At 38.4% G+C, this 19,646-nt stretch overlaps 1 protein-coding gene across 13 annotated transcripts in view; it reads right to left on the minus strand.

Annotated features, from left to right (window-relative positions):
• Nucleotides 1–2,433: 2,433 nt before the first annotated feature.
• Nucleotides 2,434–19,646, minus strand: part of RAPGEF2 (Rap guanine nucleotide exchange factor 2) — a 487,682-nt gene continuing 470,469 nt past the window's right edge. For 9 of the 13 annotated variants that reach the window (XM_050790923.1, XM_050790928.1, XM_050790927.1 and 6 more), the window contains 11 exons: nucleotides 19,308–19,519; nucleotides 19,094–19,217; nucleotides 18,439–18,462; nucleotides 17,164–17,387; nucleotides 15,508–15,717; nucleotides 12,599–12,751; nucleotides 11,700–11,822; nucleotides 9,967–10,192; nucleotides 8,847–9,406; nucleotides 6,738–7,043; nucleotides 2,434–4,470 (listed from right to left, as the gene is read on the minus strand). In XM_050790923.1, coding sequence (XP_050646880.1) covers nucleotides 4,445–4,470; nucleotides 6,738–7,043; nucleotides 8,847–9,406; nucleotides 9,967–10,192; nucleotides 11,700–11,822; nucleotides 12,599–12,751; nucleotides 15,508–15,717; nucleotides 17,164–17,387; nucleotides 18,439–18,462; nucleotides 19,094–19,217; nucleotides 19,308–19,519 — 2,188 coding nt within the window. In that variant the 3' untranslated portion in view covers nucleotides 2,434–4,444. The remainder of the gene's footprint in view (nucleotides 4,471–6,737; nucleotides 7,044–8,846; nucleotides 9,407–9,966; nucleotides 10,193–11,699; nucleotides 11,823–12,598; nucleotides 12,752–15,507; nucleotides 15,718–17,163; nucleotides 17,388–18,438; nucleotides 18,463–19,093; nucleotides 19,218–19,307; nucleotides 19,520–19,646) is intronic. The other 4 variants (XM_050790929.1, XM_050790935.1, XM_050790934.1 and 1 more) reach the window with 2 other exon arrangements.

A 19,646-nucleotide genomic window follows, 5' to 3' on the forward strand; every position in this document is an offset into this window, starting at 1 on the left:
ATTTGACTCAATTTATTTCAGATATTTTATTCTAGGCTTAGACATTTTTTCCCATAAGAATTGTTACAATCTTGATTGCCCATGAAATAAAGCCTTTTCTGGCATTTCTTAACCTTGCATGGAATGTTGTGATTGCCTCTATAAATTTTTCTGGTATATAGCTATGGCATAATAGAAACTAGCTTGCCTTGTACTTGGCTAAAATGTAAATCTTTAAAAAAATGCAACTCAGGCCACGCACGGTGGCTTACGCTTGTAATCCCGCTCTTTGGGAGGCCAAGGCGGGTGGATCACTTGAGGTCAGGAGTTCAAGACCAGCCTGGCCAACATCGTGAAACCCTGTCTCTACTAAAAATACAAAAATTAGCTGGGTGTGGTGGCGCACGCCTGTAGTCCCAGCTACTTGGTAGGATGAGGCAGGATAATCGCTTGAACCCAGGAAGTGGAGCTGAGATTGCACCACTGCACTCCAGCCTGGATAACAGAGTGAGACTCTGTCTCAAAAAAAAAAAAAAAAAGTGCAATTCATGAATTATTTTTCAGTTCCAGTCAATATTGTTGTCTTACTCTCAAATAGGTAAATTCTCATTCACTTTAAAATCTTTCTTGAAAGTGTCATGTTGGCCTCAGCTGCAGTTTGCCTTACACATTTCCATCTTATTACCCCTTTCAACAACCTCTGCTGATATTACACCCTTAGTGAATCTTCATAAAATCACTTAACTCTGCAATCAACAACTTGACCCCTCGGTTGCTGCATTACCTTTATTCTCTAGGCAATTTTTTTTTTTTTTTTTTTTTTTTTTTTAAAGAATGCTGGTATCATGGGATAAAGCACTCAAGAGTTTCCTATTTTTCATTGGTATGAGAAGGTAGTGCACTGGCGTTGAGAAGCAGAGACCAAAAGGCGTGTTGATACATGCATCCTCAGAAGCTTGCATTATTCAAAAATATTTTGGGATATAATCAGTGAACTAAAGGTAAAAGACATTAAATCATAGATGAGCATAAAATCTACACCTCCCAAAGCAGAGAAATGGATTGAAGCTGAGAAAAACATTCTGAGGACTTCAACCTGTATGTACGAAAACACAGATCCAGGTCTGTGTGGCCTCTTTGATTAGGGTGGAAAGCATCAGACCTTCACCAAAACCTTCTACAATATCCCTAAAACTTGGCAAAGTTCTATTATTAACATAACATAGATTAACCTCTGTCCCTGCAAACTGTTACACTTGGCAAATACTTATTTCTTGATACCCTTAAGTGGAGACCAGTCTTGTGCTACACAGAGGTATCCTAAAACGTAAGTCTAATAAAACCTAAAAGGATAACAAACCATGGCCTATTTGTCACTGTCTCATATTTTTAGAAGAACACAAATAGTGATGATAAAGAAGTTATTTTCCAAAACATCAGATTCTTAGTATTTTTTTTTTAAAGCTTAAGAAAATTAAGCTTTCTGAGTGACAGTTTAGGAAAGTCCCTGAGGAATGGGTTTAGAGTGAAAAGACAACATAGGTGAGCATGTAACAACATACACAAACACGCAGGTTCTTCATTTTTTAAAAGGTGTGGTTGAAGCTACTAGAATGGTAAATAAATAAATTGCCCGACTCTTTTGGTGTCCAGGTTTTCAAAATTTACTCAGCGACACAGCTGGCACAAATGCCTTGGAAAGACCTTGAAGCCTGGCCCTGGCCATTTTCCTGTTAAGCTTCTGGAGGGACCTTCTTCCCGCTCCGCTTCAGACTCCCTCGCATTTTCCAGTGTTTGGTGCCTTGGCTTCCGGTTGCTTCTACTCCGACTTCTGAGACTTCTCAGTGGCTGATGGATAATACTTTTAGTTATGCCTGCTTGAGGAAAAGAAATGAGTCACTCATTTAAAAATGTGCTTAAGCAGGCTACTACTTAACTGGTTTTTACCTTTTAAAATTAAGTGCCCTTCTGATAAAGTATTATTCAGACACGAGACATCAGCACTCATATCAATATTGTGTACTAGTTAGAAGTCCAGAATCACTAGCTAAATTGTACTCTTCACTTAATGATCGTGACCTTGAATGTCAGTTTAAGTTCTCTGAGGTCCTGTCTCTCAGTATGTATACCGGGAACCAAAATATTATGTACCATAAAGATTACTGTTGGAAACGGTTGAGAAGAGACAAATGTTATGCAAATATATTGTGACAGCATCTTCAAGAAACACTGAATTCTGAACGTGGTTTGGTTGGTGCTAACATTAATGATATTAATTGCTTTGGATCAACAGAGATCTGCCTAAAATAAATAGGCTATTGGGCAGTTTCCAATAACCCAGAGGCTAAATCTCTTCAGCCAAAGGACTTGCTTCTGCAGGAGACTAAAGGCTTCTATTCCACTTTAATAATAAAAAGCATGCATGATTCATTAAGTATATAGGCAAGGCTTTACGTTATATTTATTTATTTTCCAGCTTGTACAAACTGGATGTAGAAGCATAAACATAGTACATTTCTACCATCTTCAACAAAAATATAACCAATATGTACAATTATTGTATTAAAAATACAAAAGGGATACAGACTCCACCAATGTCTTTCTAAAAGACATACAGGTACAAGTAGTATCAAAAGTATGAGGAAATCACCAGTTAATTGTACATTCTGCACTTGACATCACAGAGCGAACTGAGATTAGCAGTCCTATGTTCTACAATTACTTAATGCTTAGATAACATTTGTGCAACTTGTGGTAGAGCTAGATTTCTGTCTTTCTATATGCACATGAGGTCCATAGCCTATATAATAAAACTGGCAAATAATGCATATTACATGTAAAATTACAAATGCATAATTGACAATGTAATATATAAGTAGACAAATGCCATGATACAGAAGAGAATTATTAAATAAAGCACTGACATTTTTTGATACAGTGAAAAAACACTGCAATTCCACTTTTAAAATTTGAAGCTATTTACGTTTATCTACTGATCAATATGATCAGCTGAATTTAATGGAAAAAAAATCCAAGACCAGCAGTTCCTCACATTTGAGTACTACTCAGATTGGCAGCCTTCACTTTTCCGGAGTCTGTGCAAAAACAACACAAAAATAGAGTGGAGGGGTCATTTCAGTCATTAAAGGGTTAATAGCAGCTGTGAGCAGATGGTTGCTACACTTAGGCCTTCTCTATATGCAGCGTCCATAAAGCCACTGGGAGGTTAGTCTTTGGTGACTAACCTGCCTTGCAAAGGCTGGCATATCTAACCAGGTTTTTGATCTTTTATCACATTTAAAGGCTTGTTTATTCCCTAATGCCAATTCAATAAAGGGAGGCTGTCTTGAAAGAGCAGTATAAACAGCTGGCATTAGCTCCAACATCCCAAGCTGCTTTCACTGCAATGCTATCCAGTTATAAATGTTTCTCTCAAAAAAAAAAAAAAAAAAAAAGAAAAACAAAACCTAAACCTCTAAATTAACAAAAATCAAAGAAATATAACTTAAAAATGGGGTTTGCCATCCATCTCAATGGAGCAGGACACATCCGCCAATGACACCGTCCTGCCTCCATAAGGCTCAGACAAGACACAAGGGTCCTAGTTCCCTCCCCTGGCCATGTGCAAACAGTTTTACAGAAGAACCCCATCCACTGGGGAAGGAGCAGATGAGGTGTCTTGGTATTAATTGGCTAACATTTCATACTTCCAGGATAGGGCACTTCGCGGGTGAGACCAGAAGGACATGGGAAGCCAGGGTCACAAGCCAGGTTTTCCCGTCTTCTTGGTGTGGCCACACCCTGTCCGGCATATTTGGTTTTTCAGAAACCAGGCTGGCAACCCTACTTAAGGTTTAAAATAATACTGTAATCATTAAATGGATATACATTTACTCTCTGAACAAAATCTCTAAACTCATTTTTTTTTTTTTTAAAGGAGGACATTGTAAACAAGTGGACAAGCACTATACTCAAAGGATTTCATTGTTTTTCTTTGTCTTCCTTGGTGAGTTAAAGGCCCCAAGTAGTTCAATGGCTAGCTTTTCTCATTATCCCAATGAGATCAAGTGCTAGGACTGGATTGAAATCTAAAAGGAAGATTAAAAAAAATCCTTCCAGGCATTGAGAAGTGCAGCCAGAGTGAATCATCTTGTTGGGATGATCTTGGAATTTGGAATGATACTGTGTGATGTGGCAGGCAGCAACAGTGGGAGCTCGAAGATTGCTGCACTGTGCATTTCAAGCAACAAAGTCTGAAAAGTGCCAGGGCAATTTCTTCACAGTATTTCACATGCAAAGGGGAAAGGAAGAAGGGGAGAAGAAGCCCCATGCTGCTTTTAAGGCAGGGAAGGAGGCAAACTGGTCCACCATCCTCAGAATGTGAGTTCCAAGGCTCCAATGCTCGGGACATCTTCCTGTGCTCTCCCTTCAGGTGGCTCGCTCTGGATCCAGAAAAGCCTGTGCCTCAAACAGCAGAAACTTGTTCATCTTCTGCAAATACAGCAGGGAAGAAAAAGAAATAAATGAGCAAGCAAGTAATTTCTTGTGCTATAGAGAATATATTCACTGATGTGCTAAATAAAAATATCATATTCGGCCGGGCGCAGTGGCTCACGCCTGTAATCCCTGCACTTTGGGAGACCGAGGCGGGCGGATCACGAGGTCAGGAGATCGAGACCATCCTGGCTAACACGGTGAAACCCTGTCTCTACTAAAATACAAAAAATTAGCCGGGCGCGGTGGCGGGCGCCTGTAGTCCCAGCTACTCGGGAGGCTGAGGCAGGAGAATGGCGCGAACCCGGGAGGCGGAACTTGCAGTGAGCCGAGATGGCGCCACTGCACTCCAGCCTGGGCGACAGAGTGAAGACTCCGCCTCAAAAAAAAAAAAAAAATCATATTCTTTTTAGTAGAGCTCACTTAGAATCCTTGTCTTTTCTCCTAAGCAATGATGAACAACAATAAAAAGGTTAAAATGTATGCAATACATATCTTTACATATATACACACACACAACATTAAAAAGATATGCATTATATATTTTTGTTCAGAAAGTAAATAAATTCATTTTAAAAAGTTGTAAAACAGCATGTGTCATTTTAAAAAAATAATATAAGATCAGATACACACAAAAAGTCTAGGATATGTAACCACATTTTAATAATGGCTGTCTGCAAGTGGCAGGATTTTAAGTAATTTTCATTTGTAATGTTTTTCTATTTATTTAATTTTTTTGAGACAGGGTGTGGGTTTGCCATCCACAGTGCAGTGTTCTTGGCTCACTGCAACCTCCGCCTCCCAGGCTCAAGTGATTCTCCCGCCTCAGCCTCCCAATCTCCCGGTCATGTGTTGCTTTTATCTATGATTGTGTAATCAAACATGTTAAACTGAAAACTTTAAAGAGGATGGGAGGACATAATCTCCTTCCTCATTCTCAATTCAGCATGGTCAGATAGGTTTGTAGAAAGAATGCACAAAGAGTTACAGACAATGTGGGTTCCTTTGTTCCCTCCCTTTCTCCCTCCCCTTCTCTCTTTTAGAGACAGGGTCTTGCTCTGCTACCTAGGCTACGGTGCAGTGGCACAATCATGGGTCACTGCAGTCCTGAACTCCGAGGCTCAAGTGATCCTTCCACTTCAGCCTCCATAGTAGCTAGGACTATGGGCACATGCCACCACACCTGGGTCATTTGAAAAATATTTTTATGGAGACAGGTCTCACTTGTTGCCCAGGCTTGTCTCAAACTCCTGGCCTCAAGCAATCCTCCCACCTCAGCCTCCCAAAGCGCTGGGATTACAGGCATGAGCCACCGGGCTGGCTGATAGTGTATCTTTCTTTATCAGACTTTCATTTCCAAATGAGTCCCAATTCATTAAAAGTGCAAATACAAAGTTTCCACAGAAAACTTTAACCATCCACCTTTGAGAGTCCTAGATGCTTCTAAAATTCTTGACAACAGCACAAACTTGTGAGATTTTTATTTTCTTTTTCTTTTTTTGAGACAGAGTCTCCCTCTGTAGCCCAGGCTGGAGTGCAGTGACATGTTGTTGGCTCGCTGCAACCTCTGCCTCCCGGGCTCAAGTGATTCTCCTGCCTCAGCCTCCCGAGTAGCTGGGATTACAGGTGCCTGCCACCACACCTGGCTAATTTTTGTATTTTCAGTAGAAACAGGGTTTCACTATTTTGGCCAGGCTAGTCTCAAATTCCTGAGCTCAAGTGATCTGCCTGCCTCGGCCTCCCAAAGTGCTGGGATTATAGGTGTGAGCCATCGCACCTGCCTTATTCTTTTTCTCAAAATAGGGTCACAGAAGTACTTCAATTTTAGTGAGAATTAGAAAAGAAATCAAGTCATATAAACACTGTATTTTAAGTGACTCCCTCCATAATCTTTGGCATTTTTGAAGCCATTTAGGGAAACACACACACAGACATACAGAAAGCCGTCAAATTTTAGTGAGAATTAGAAAAGAAATCCAGTTATATACACACTGTATTTTAAGTGACTCCCTCCATAATCTTTGGCATTTTTAAAGCCATTTAGGGACACACACACACACACACACACACACACACACACACACACACACACAGAGCAGTCAACAGCCGTAACCCTAAATTTGGAACTCTGAATATAGTGTTCTTTGTGTGGTGTATGGTTAGACATAGCTGACTGCAGTGTTAAGAAAACAGAAATGCCTTGGGAAGCAGCATAAGTGAACACATCTAACTTGGAGGTTTTAGGAATATTTATGTGTATATACCATCCTCCTCGGTGGAAAACCCTTGGGACTGATAGGGGGCGAGGCGCGGGTCGGACTCGTTCGGCTTATGCCACTGAGGTTTGTTCACAGGCCTGCTGCTGGTGGGATGCCCATGTGGCTGCTGTACAGATGAAGGCCCAGCTGTGTCGGAGGATCGCGCGACCATCCGCGATCTCTGAAGGGCCACGTTGTAGTCCGGAGGTTTCCTGGCTGGATGGGAGTGCCCTTCTGGAAAGTCAGTAATGGGAATTCCAATGTAGCCGGGAGGGGTGGGCGGGGGCTCTCGATACCTGCCCTCCTTTCGTGCTAGAGTAGAAACAATGCACCAGCATTAAAAAGTAGTTCATGCCACAAAAGTTTAATTAAAAATATAAAAATAATTATTAAAACAGCATCCACAGTGTAGCAGCAAATGTGAATTTGTGTGGTATGGGTCAGAGGTGCGGTGTGAGGCAGGCCAGGGAATGCATGTTAATTAAACCAAATTTCACAATGGTTATCACTGTGTGGTGAAACAGTTGGTGAGAAAAGCTGCTAGTGCATCTAAGTACTTTCATCTTTAAATGGGCTGCTTGTCTGTTTAAAATAGTTTGTAACTATAAAATAGTAGCAAGATTAAAACCTAACCCCTGGACTTATTGGAAAGACTGAAGCACAGGAAGAACCTAAGTACACAGCACTATGCCTGGAACCTGTTTGCGCTTGGTACAAGTTTCCTTTTTCCTCTCTGCCTGCCGGATCTGCCCTTTTTCTGGGCATTTATCTTTACCAGGCAGAGAAGCAATTCCACATCACTCTTGGGTCTTAGGACTTCACTTACGGAAACAGTGAATTAAAATAAATTTGGAAAAGTCACACAAAGGATACCAATTTAAAAATTCTAAAACTATTACTATAAGGTGTCAATTTTTCTTAAAATCCCTTTATTGATGCTCATGACCTAGAATATGAAACCTACTGTATAGGCAAGTAAAACTAAAGTTTTATTTTCTTGAACTTTTTAAACTCAACTGTTAGGAACTAAAAATCATTCTTCCTTCCTTTGCAATACAAATTCCGAGTATTAGTTGTAAGCACTTGAAAAAGTCCAACCTAAGAATATTTACTGTTTTCTCCTTATTCATTGTAAAAGGATATTAAACTTGAAATCTACCCATGACTATTTACATGGCTAAATAACTACAATTTTCCTACTAATAAAAGTAATGTCTGTAATGATTATACTCCAGAATTTCTCACTCTACAACCAATAATCTGTTTCTACACTTCATCTATATAGATGTTAATTGTGCCATAGAAAATACATCTCAACAGGGCTGAGGGAGCATGACAGCCTCTTCTAACAGAAACAGCAGCACCAATAGCTTTCATGTACTTAATGAATCTACTATCTGGGCACTGTTCTAAATACTTTGCATAAATTTCCTTGAATCCTCCCACTAACTCTATTAAGTGGAAATTATTAAGCTCGTTTTACAGATGAGGAAACAGGCACTGCTTTGTATTTTCCCCAATGTCACAAAACTAATAAAGTGGCAAAACAGGGATTCAATCCCCAGTCCGCCTGACTCCAAAGCCCATGCTCTTAGTCACTGTACTATTAGCACCTCTCCCTCCTTCTGCAGTGTGCACAAATAATTGCTTATCAAGAATTGATGTGTGTGCAGAATAAAAATCAATGGGAGACTTTTAAATATACAAAGTGTATAGTTCTAAACACAATCAAGGGAACAAAATAGAAGAATAAAAGATATAAAAGAGTTTCAATTAAAGAAAAATTTCTCCTCTATGAATAATAGGAATCTATCCTGATTTTTAGGTTAAGAGAAAAAAATTAGACTAGATCATATCCACAATGACAATCTACTGATCCTAATAGCTAAGATTTACTGAATGTTTTGTTATGTAGGAATATATCTGTATGTACCTGACCACAAAACCTGAGCTCTTAACCACTATTGATTTCAAAGACCTTAACACACCAGCACTTTGGAAGTACAATGGAGAAAATGAGGAAAAGAACCAACAAACACATAATTTTACTATTGTAATAAGTTACATTAAAGACATGATCCAGACATGACAAAGTCCCCCAATTTTAAAACTTACCAATGAGCCCCTTTGTAGTACTTGATGCCACAGCTATGTGGGCAGGCATGGGGACTGACTTGGTTTCTTCTGTGGTCACAGATGTTATGCTACTGCTTTCGGCTTCAATGGAAACGTCCTTTCCACCCCTCCGCTTTATTGTGCCTGTGTCACCTTCTGAGTCTTCTCCCCAGTAACCTGTGGAAGACGCCCAGCTTGCTCGGGACTGGGCTTGTTCAAGGCTCTCTCTACTTTGATTTTGCCGGTTATACTTTGTGCTATGATCAGAAAACATGATTTGGTCCATATGGCTGCTTGATGCCCATAAACCTGCAGGATCCCCTGAATAATCAAAGTGAGTGTGCCCAAATGGAAGAGTCTCCCAGCTTCTCTGGTGCTGGATTGTCTGTATATTATCATGGGAGCCACTTGAGCATGACGTCCAGCTCCCACGGCCACTGTCAGCAGCATCAAGTGACGCGCGATCCCCCTGATCCTGGGAAAGTTCCTCTGTGCTTGGAGAAGAAATCACTGTAGCTGTAGCATATAAGCCTCGACCCTCGGACATTGGTGCATAGGACCTAAGTGGTTAAAAGAAATGGAAAAGAAAAAAAAACAAACCAAGATTGATAACTAATTCAACTATGATAAAACCAAAACACCCTTTTTCCTAGAAAGGTAGCTTGCTTTCATCCCAGAAACAGGATAAAAGTAGCACTGAATTGCCTTATAGTGGCCAGTTCTGCCACGTCTAGCCTTCTGAGTTTGTCATTACTATAAAACAGGCATGGGGGAAAAGAATGCAACGTGACATTAAAAAAAAAAAAAAAAAATTTCCGACAACAATAAGGATGGCTCAATATAATTTGATTATTTCAGGATGGATCCTACAGTCACCCTCTGCCTTTAAAACAGAACAATTGTGTTCCACTGAAGAAAAAACTTAACTAAAAAAGCAGTCTGCTTAACAAAAATAACATGATACTTAGTGTAGAAATTGTGAAAAATCAGAACTGGGATGGGAGAAAAATTCTTAGGCATTATGTAAAATAAATAAAAATAAACATCTGGGAGAAAAGACTCATTACCAAAAGAGAGATGGAAGGATAAATTCAAAAGAACACTAAGAAAAGCCACCTACCCCAAGCTATATTGATCAGGTTCCATCATGGTCCGCCTCTCCATCCTGCCCACCCCTAGGTTTGTTTCCACAATGCTGACAGAATGCCTCTGGCGCCTCTCATCGTGCAGTGAGACTGGCACTGAGTCAAAAGACGAATTGCTGACAATACTGGATCGTGAAGAAATTTCACTGTGACCAGAATCTGAAAAATTATCCACAGTACCACTGGGAGCCAAAGTATAGCCTGCATGAGAAACACGACCATATTAATTAGACTCTCTAGGTTCATAACACCAAAGGGAAGTATACCAAATAGAAGCAAAAATAAAATGCAGGCATAGATATCTCTATAGAAGTGGGGAGAAAAACTCCGTTTCACTTGTAGATACCACATGACTAAGAGACAAATGTTTTATTCTAATGAAGCTTAAGTTGTTTAATTAAAGTTTAGAGAGGAAAAAAGAAAGTATCCTACAAGCTAGGAAAACATGCAGAAAAGGCACCACTCGACTATTCTTAGCTCCCTTACCTATATCATTACACTATTAGTCTATAGAAAAGAAATCACGAAGAAAACGGATCAGATTTTAAAGTATGTTTTTTTCAAAATGCAAAGCCACTGATCTTGTTTTCAACAGTTTTCAATTTTTAGAACTTGTATGGCATAGAATAATTCAACTGGAAATATCTGTATCCTACTTACAATTTTAAGTAAACATATAAACAAAAATAAGAAATAAGACCTGAAGATGTCTTTGAATTTTTGCCATTTGGTTTTTCAATATTAATATTGGTTGAATCACATAAAAGCCAATTGTTTTGAAGGCGTTAATGGGCACTTTTCACAAGATCGTTACTACAGAATAGCTAAACAGATGTCCACTTCTTGGCCTGAAAGTACCTGTAACTCTCTTTTGTTACTAAAAATAATTTTGAAAGTCACAACGGAAGGGGCCTATCTTGATTTTTTTTTTTTTTTAGACGGAGTCTCCCTCTGTTACCCAGGCTGGAGAGCAGTGGCGGATCTCGGCTCACTGAAAACTCCACCTCCTGGCTTCAAGCGATTCTCCTGCCTCAGCCTCCAGTGTAGCTGGGATTACAGGCGGGTGCCACCATGCCCGGCAAATTTTTTTTTTTTTTTTGTATTTTTACTAGAGACAGGGGTTTCACCATGTGGGTCAAGCTAGTCTCGAACTCCTGGCCTCAGGTGATCAGCCTGTCTCGGCCTCCCAAAGTGCTGGGATTACAGGTGTGAGCCACTGTGCCCGGCCCTATCTTGATGTTTTTAATGAAAAAAATCCAAATCTTCTTTCTCAATATTCATTTTTTTTCTTGTCTACATTACTAGGGATCTCATGTTACTTAAGTATTTATTTTATATTATATGCAATGCAAATTTCTTCAATGCCACTTACCTAAGAAAAACTAAAATCTAGAGCATCTACATGTTGCCAGTTTAAGTATGTTCTTTCAGTATATTGGTAATTCCTGATTTATTTTTTAAAGGCTGCACAGGTCTTGATAAGATTTAATGTGTTCATTTATAAAACGTCTTTTTATAAAACCACAGTGCAAGATCTGACAGATAAGATTTAAAGCCTTCCCTGAACAGTCTGCTAAAAAAAAAAAATCTTCAGAAAAGTAAATCACTCAGATGGAGCACTTGACATTTGGAGGAATTCTCCCATTTTCATTAACTAATGAGATGATTCCTCTCTTTCCCACCCCGTTTTTGGTTCTATAAACCCCACCTATCCCATAGGTCCGTGGTGCATTGTTATTCTTGTTACTGTTCTCACTTCCAAGAGAAGAGGAGGAACTGGTTAAGTCCAACTGCCCGGAGCCAAAAGATCTCAGCTGATTGCCACTGCCACCTAACAACAGGATGAGAAAAGAATTGAGATGCATCCATGTAACAAGGACAGGAGAGACTGATACCCATACAAAATGCACAGATGTCTGAAATATCCACCAAGTAAAGCAATACCTGTTGTGTCAGTGAAATTTAACAATGTATTAAGCCCTTTTGGCCTTCCTTTAGGGAAAATTCAGTCCTAGCCATTTATTATTGGCTTACACTCATTCAGTTAAAAGGGTAGGAGGAGGAAGAAGCCTTAAGAGTTATGCAGCAGAAAATTACCTACTCTTTTAATATGAGAAGGTATCAACATAAGCAGGTGACTCTGAGTACCTAAAATATAGTCTCTTTAAAAATAAAACAAGGTAGCAACCAAAAAGGTAATCAAGACCTGTGTTAATACAATGAAAAAAATAAATCAGGAAGATATTAGTTTTTCATGTTTTCAAAGCCCTCTTCTCTGTATTAATATCATAGAACCAAATTTAGTTAGAACAAATTTTAATATAAAAAATTCTTTGTATATTTATCATGAATAAAAATTAAATGTATTTTTAAAAGGCTTCTTATAGTTATAAATTTAATACTATTTATTGTAAGTATAACATTTTTAAAAACCGCCATTCTTCCAAATTTATGAACTGAGGGAAAAAAAATCCATTGGGCAATTACATATGAGCTCATCTTAAATGACGATAACGTTAAGAATTATGTAATACATAACTCTGGAATTTCCCATAGCCAAAATGTACAGGTTTCAATACAAGAAAACAAAAAGTCATTTAATTCTACCTTTCCTTGGAGAACTCTGTGGAGAAGTAGGAGGAGAAGAAAGCTGCGAAGACGCATTTGATATTGTGTCTTCAGCTTGCTTCTTGTGACGTTCCAAACTTCCTTCTTCAGACAAAGAAAGAATTTTCTTTAAAGCTTGTGGAGAGTTTATGCCTATAATAGAAAAAAAAAAACCCTTACATATGTATTTTCAAGTCTGAAAATAAACACCATTTATGACTGAAAAACTCTTTTGTGCTAAGATTTAATATCATTACATTGAGGTTCAACCTATTTACAATGTAAATGTTCTTTGTATTCTTCATGGTCCACAGAGTAAGTGCCTACAGAAGGCATGACATACCTGTAGTTTGGTTTCAGGCTGATATCTGCCGAGTACCAGAAATAGTTTGCTTTTGATATTTTACATCAGATTCTAAACTTTGAAGTAGTCACCATCTTTATTCAACAATATATTAGTAAACAATGAAGAAAAAATGGACAATTTGGACACACTGAATTTAGGATGGAAGTGGCACAGCTAGATATGTTTATTATTAGAAACCAAATTTGAGTTGGAAGCTGTTTTGTATCCTTGGAAAGGGGTAGCTCAAGGGAAGTGAGAATAAACGGAGAAGAGTACAGAGGCAAGAGCTAAGAGGAGCTAACCAGGAAAGTGAATGAAGGTGCTCTAAGGAATTCCATGCAGTTAATACTTGATCAAGTAAACAGATGAAAGAGAAGGGCGGAAGAGACCATGAAAGTGCTGTGTCACAAAACCTTGGAAGGTGGTTTCAGAAGAAGGAAGTGAGCCAGCACCATGTGTAGGATCCAACAGGATGAGAGTGGAGGAAAAATTATTCTATATGTCAGTGTAAGATGATTTCCCTCCTCAAAATTATTTTTCATAAATGAGGAAGTTACAGTAAAATATTTTTAATAGGCACTCTCAATTTTATTTTGAACAAAAAAGAGATATTTGGGAAGGCACTACAGCCTGAAACCACCTCAGATTAGTGTTAGTAAAATTTAACAAAGATTTAATCCTTCATTTCACTTCATGTAAGCAGTCTGATGTTGTTTTAATACAATCTTTTTTTAAAAAAAACCTTTTAAAGCAATACTTTGATTACATGTAGAAATCATATACACAGGAAATAAAGCTAATTGAATGGGTAGTTTTGATGTGGAAAAAATTTTCAAGGCCAGCATCACACACAGATTCAAAAAGTACTATCTTTCAAACCATGTGGATGGATGTGAAGATGTTATGCCTGAGAAAGCTGTGTTAGATACTTCAAAAGTGGTCCCAGTGATGGACAAAGACACCAATGTTAAAGATGTAGAAAGTATATAGAACAAAACTCTTTCATGAACTGGAGTGGGGGAAACACCTGCAGCATCTCTAAATTAGTATTTTATATACTGTGACTTTAAATGTGTATGTTAAACTAAATAAATATAAGACAACAAATGATATTTCATCCACATTTCTAAAGTTCGTAAATGGAACTAAAGACATTTTGAGAGCTATGGCTTCAGAAACATGGGGGATAGAGCTTTATACTCAGACACATCTACATTATATTAAATATGGCTAATAAGCTGTTTTTAGCTAAAGTGAAGACTGATATTCTTCCATATGAGAAGTTCTGCATAAAGAGGATACAGAAGTCAGACTGCAGGGGATTCAGGAATGCATGCATATTAAAAACAATATATAAAGAAACACATAATTCAATGTGTTTGTGATGAGGGGATCAACACAAATATTTGAAAGGAGAAACGTATCAAGGAAAGGTGTTCTTTTCTTACTCTCCCCCCCAATATCAATAAAGAGGACATTTGCTGATCAGATGGTCGAGGTGAGGACAGAGAACATGTGAGAGGTCTATGAAATAAATGACTCTCACCCCAGCCATACAGATGGGCTGTAACTGTGCAGGGACGTAGCTATCAACACCCAATGTTATCTAAGTAAACTCTTTCCCTTCTATCTATCTATTGATCGATCGATCGACAGAGTCTTGCTCTGTCGCCCAGGTTGGAGTGCAATGATGCAATCTCGGCTCACTACAATTTCTACCCCCCAGGTTCAAGCAATTCTTGTGCCTTAGCTTCCCAGGTAGCTAGGACTGCAGGCATGCACCATCATGCCCAGCTACGTTTTGTATTTTTTGTAAAGACGGGGTTTTGCCACGTTGGGCAAGTTGGTCTCTAACTCCTGGCCTCAAGTGATCCACCTGCCTCAGCCTCCTGAAGTGCTGGGATTACAGGCGTGAGCTACCGCGCCCACCCTACTATCCCTTTATTTTTAATAATTTATTTTTTATCAATTATTTCATTCACACATACGTAGAAAAAAACAAGCTGTGCATTTTATGAAAAATTATTGTGTTGTACCACTTCCACAAAGGGGCTAAACTACTAGATGTTTTTCTTTTCGTAGGAAAGATGAAGTGTAATTTAACTCCTCCATACTCAGGAGTTAGTTGCTTTATTTTTCCCCCTAAGCTATAGAATCAGTGAGTCATCAAATAAGAATTTACCTTCAGACAATTCATTTAACTTAAAAATATTCTGCTTAAATCCCAGCAGTTCGTTGGTTGTAAGGCAAAACCAGTTTAAATAATGTAAATGAACAAAGCATCTTCTGCACTCAGCAAAAATTAAATGGACACATAACTCTCTATTAACACCCTGTCGTAGCAAATTAGCGTGATTAAATGAGATATTACTTATAAAAACAACCCCTTCCATTGGCAAAGTCAGGTTTAACTTGCTCAATGTTCAGGTTTTATTAGGAGCTAATAATTAACATAGAAACTCAAATATATTAGACAAAGTTACCCAAGACAAATATTTTTTTCCTAATTTGCAAACCATGAGAGTGAATGGCACCAAAAAAAGAAATGAATATAATCACTTACCAAAAGGTGGGAGATCCTTTACGGGCACTTTCTTCCGTGAAGGATAAAGGGACACGGCGGGAACCTGCAGTCCCTGGTTGATTTTATGTGCTGGTGGTGGCTGCTGCTGGGGCTGTGGCAGGGACTGAGCTTTCTGCTGTGACCCTGCCCTTGGAGCTACTGGAGAGGTCTCGGATTTGACAGGCTTTTTGTCACCAGGATTCTTAGGCACTGGTAATTGTTTGGGTTTGAAAATAGAACAAAGAATTTTAGATGCTAGTAGCTATGTAGAAGATAATTTTAGAACTGTGTGAGCATTTTCTGCAGTTAGAATACTAAAAGGCACACCTTTCGTCCTGCTGCCTTTATGAAGCACAGAAATGGATATGGGGGACCCTAGTTACAGAAAATATTAGGTATGTGGCAGGACAAAGGTATCTACTTTATGAAGTCAGCAATCTCAAAAGATGATTATACTATTAAACACCCCATTACAAATATAGAAAAATGTGGGTAGTTCAATATGTTATATCCATGTATATGAAAGACACAAATACATGATAAAAACTACAACAGACAAGTCATCAGACACTATTTTTCTAAAATGGTGTTCCAAATTGGTTGACAAGTATATGCACTAAGTTTTTATTTAATAAATGCTGCCAACTGCAATCTATTTACTACCACATTCCTAGGAGGTAGAATTATCTATACAAGCAAACAGTAGCCAAAAATGCTTGAGTATTATACTGAGTATATATTTTGTGGTAGATAAATGGCAAAGCAATTTAGGACAATTAAATATTGTGCATGTAGTATCTTAATATGCAAAACTCAATGACATATGTATGCTTCCTCCCTTATACACACCTGGAAGCTAAGGATTAGGGAGGTCAAGTAACTTGCCTAAGGCTGCATTGCTAGTAAGAGGAGGCAAACAGGATTTGAACTCAGACCACTCTGACTCCAGAGGACAAGCTCTTCACCATGACACAGTGCTTCTACAGTGTCCTGGGTAAATCTAATAATCCAAATCTTCTCAAATCACCTATCTAAACTAAATCCTATAGCAGACATCTTCAAACCTGCACATAAAAGACACAGGAGTGTATTGAATGGAAAATGCCTTTGTCAAGATGCAGATTTAGAAAAAAAAAAACTGCCCCATTTATAGACTAACCAGATTTTTAATGGCTATTGTAGTTCATTGTGGAGCAGAATTATTGCTCTAACTGGTAGGTGAATTTCTTGTTGGGTGTTGTCTGGGCTAGTGGTTAAAAGGCAGCCAGCACACTCAACTTTATGCCCCGACTCCCCTCAGGGTGCCCATAATTTGGGGGCACCTTTCTGAGAACACAAGACACATAATTGGGAGCCATATCTACATATGCGCCCCTTGCATGTGTACTGGCTGTGTCCAGGTGAAACTAAAGCAACGGGTTGCCCTAGATGTGGACAGTGTCATCCTCCACACACTAACCCAGTTGACCTGAGGGCCTGGCCGTGCACAGTGCTATCCAGTATTCAATATTAGCATTCAAGGGAAAGACTAGTATATCTCATGATTGCCAGCTCCCCCTCTGCACTAAGCCTTATTTTGTCACTGCCCATATCACTGTACAGGAAACAAATCTGCATTCTAGCCAAAGTCGGCAGCCACTTTAAGGAAAAACTCACATGTGTTGGTTGCTGGCTCACACTGCAGAGATAATGTCTGAAGACTCTCCTCGTCCATTTCTAGCTCCAAATTGGAAAGGTACTGCTTCACTTTTCGAGCCATTTGGGCATCTTCATAAAGCTTTTTGGCATTGAGAAAGGAACTACGACGTACCCGCTTTTTATGACCACCTGTCTGAGCAACATCTAGCACTGTTGCGTTTGTACTACCCTGGCTGAGAGACCTGGAAGATGAAAAGGTAGATATACAGCTCACTCTAGCATGGGAGTACTTTATCTATTTAAAACGTGCCAAGACTGATATTAATATTCTATGTTCAAAAGGTCACATGCTTCATTCCAGTGAGTAAACTGTTACACAGGAATATAGAATAATATAGATTAAAAAAATTTAGTTAAAAGAAAATTATACATAATATACATATAAAAATATATGTTTGGCACCTGTTCAGTTCGAACTAGGAAATTCTACTTTTCACCTCTATAGAGCATTTAAGGCAGTTCTCTCACAGATGCCAGAAAATAATAATTACATATAAAAGCTCATGCAAGAATACACAGCTATAATCATTAAGATTTGCAACATTAAGATTACTTCCCCTAAAGAGGATATTATACATATATTTAAATAAAATTAACTACAATGTTCACAATTGTCTTCTTATTCCTTGAGTTGAATGTAGTGAGTTTTTAAAGTAATACGGTCAATCTGTTAATAAAACAATCATGCAAATGTAAACATGTATGTATGGAAACTATTGAGCACATGAATTGTTAAGAATTATTTTTAAAAAGGATTGGTTTATACAGAATGAAAATAGTAGTTAGTTGAGCTGTAAAAAATTTGGGTTTAACACCTGGGGGCACCTATTTTATATTAAAAATATTTATTTCTCACATATCTGTGAAATATTTTAATTGTACAATTTTTCCTTCTAATATCCTTCCTCCCCTCCCCCTACTTTGAGCTTTCCGCATTTCAAGACACACCAATTATATTAAAATAAAATCTTTCTAAGAGTTCAGAAAAACTGGCCTATAGTTCCCCAGAACAGTCATCAATCATTTCACAGCTCTCATGGATCATGACTTCAAAAGCAAAAGCCCCAACAGATTAAACTTGAAGTCAGTTTGCCGTCTGAAATTCTGCTACAGCAAGAGGGTTAAGGAAAAAAATGCAAAAATGCAAAGCATCAGAAAATACAGCAGGTAAGAAAACAATACAATGAGCAGAATAAGGACTGTGTGTGGGTATGCAAGGTCTCCACCACTTACCCCAAACTCCGCCATTTCTTCTTCCTGTAAGTGAGAGCCATGGAGATTGAAGCATGGGTGTAGAAAGAGAGACAGAAAGATCACAAGCTCAGAAAGAAAGGACTAGACTTCTGGATAAGCAGTTCTAGAAGCCCACAAACATTAAACTGCATAATCACCTCACACACACAACTTTACTAGAAATATTTTTCTAGCTTAAAAGACAAATATATTTAAATTTTTTGTTCTAGAATTAAGACCGACTTTTCTCTCTTTCACTGAATTAATCACTTTTTACTACACTGCTAGCTAAATCTGTTGTGTGGATATTAAGACAAGACTATTTCGGGTATTTACATATTTTAGTTCATACTACTAGTTATGAGTTTTAGCTCTACAAGTCAGTGTTCTGAGAAATAAGAAATACATAATTGTGACTATTACACTGAAAATATCTGAAGGACAAACTGTTTTTACTGACAGCCAAAAGAACACTTTATAAGGAATAAGACATTTATTCCAAATTAGAGCTCACAGGTGATTCTCAGCACATCCTACTATAATTTCTGCCGTAGGACAAATGTAAATACTCAAACTTTTAAAAAATCATTTATTGGGAAGCTCTAAATTTAACCTTCTCTACTCTCACACGTGGCACTGAAGATGACATACTCACCGAGTCCTGAACATGAGGGCTGGGTCCATGTTCACTGAAGCCATTCGGCCAACGTGACGAATTTCTTTTGCGATCATCCTTAACTTCTCAAAATTGACCAGCCCGTCTACTTTTGAGTCATTTCCTGAAATTGACAGAGAAGAAAAAGGAAATCACATGGCATTTATTCTGTGCTTCTCCAAGCAAAGATGGAAACCCTCTGCCTTATGTTTACCTTCGTGAAGGAAGGTGAGATCCTTCTTGATAACTGGAAACAGAGGGATTATGGGTGGTTGTAGGTTTTGACTATTGAGAACATTGCGATATTTCGCCATGTTTCTGGAAGGATCAAACAGGTCTTGGAGATCTTGAAATAGTTTTTCGTATTTATTGGGAAGTTTCTCCCAGGTTGTTCGCAGTCTTGCCACTGGTGCCAGGTTTAGGCCACTGAGAGGAGAAAAAGAAATGTGATATAACAACTAAAGTAAAATAGTGTACAGATTATTTATTGACACATAACACCTCCTTGTTTATGCTTTATATGCAAAACAATTTACAGAAGGCTGCATAAGAA

The sequence above is a fragment of the Macaca thibetana genome, chromosome 5 (assembly GCF_024542745.1).
Source record: "Macaca thibetana thibetana isolate TM-01 chromosome 5, ASM2454274v1, whole genome shotgun sequence".
Lineage (NCBI taxonomy): Eukaryota > Metazoa > Chordata > Mammalia > Primates > Cercopithecidae > Macaca > Macaca thibetana.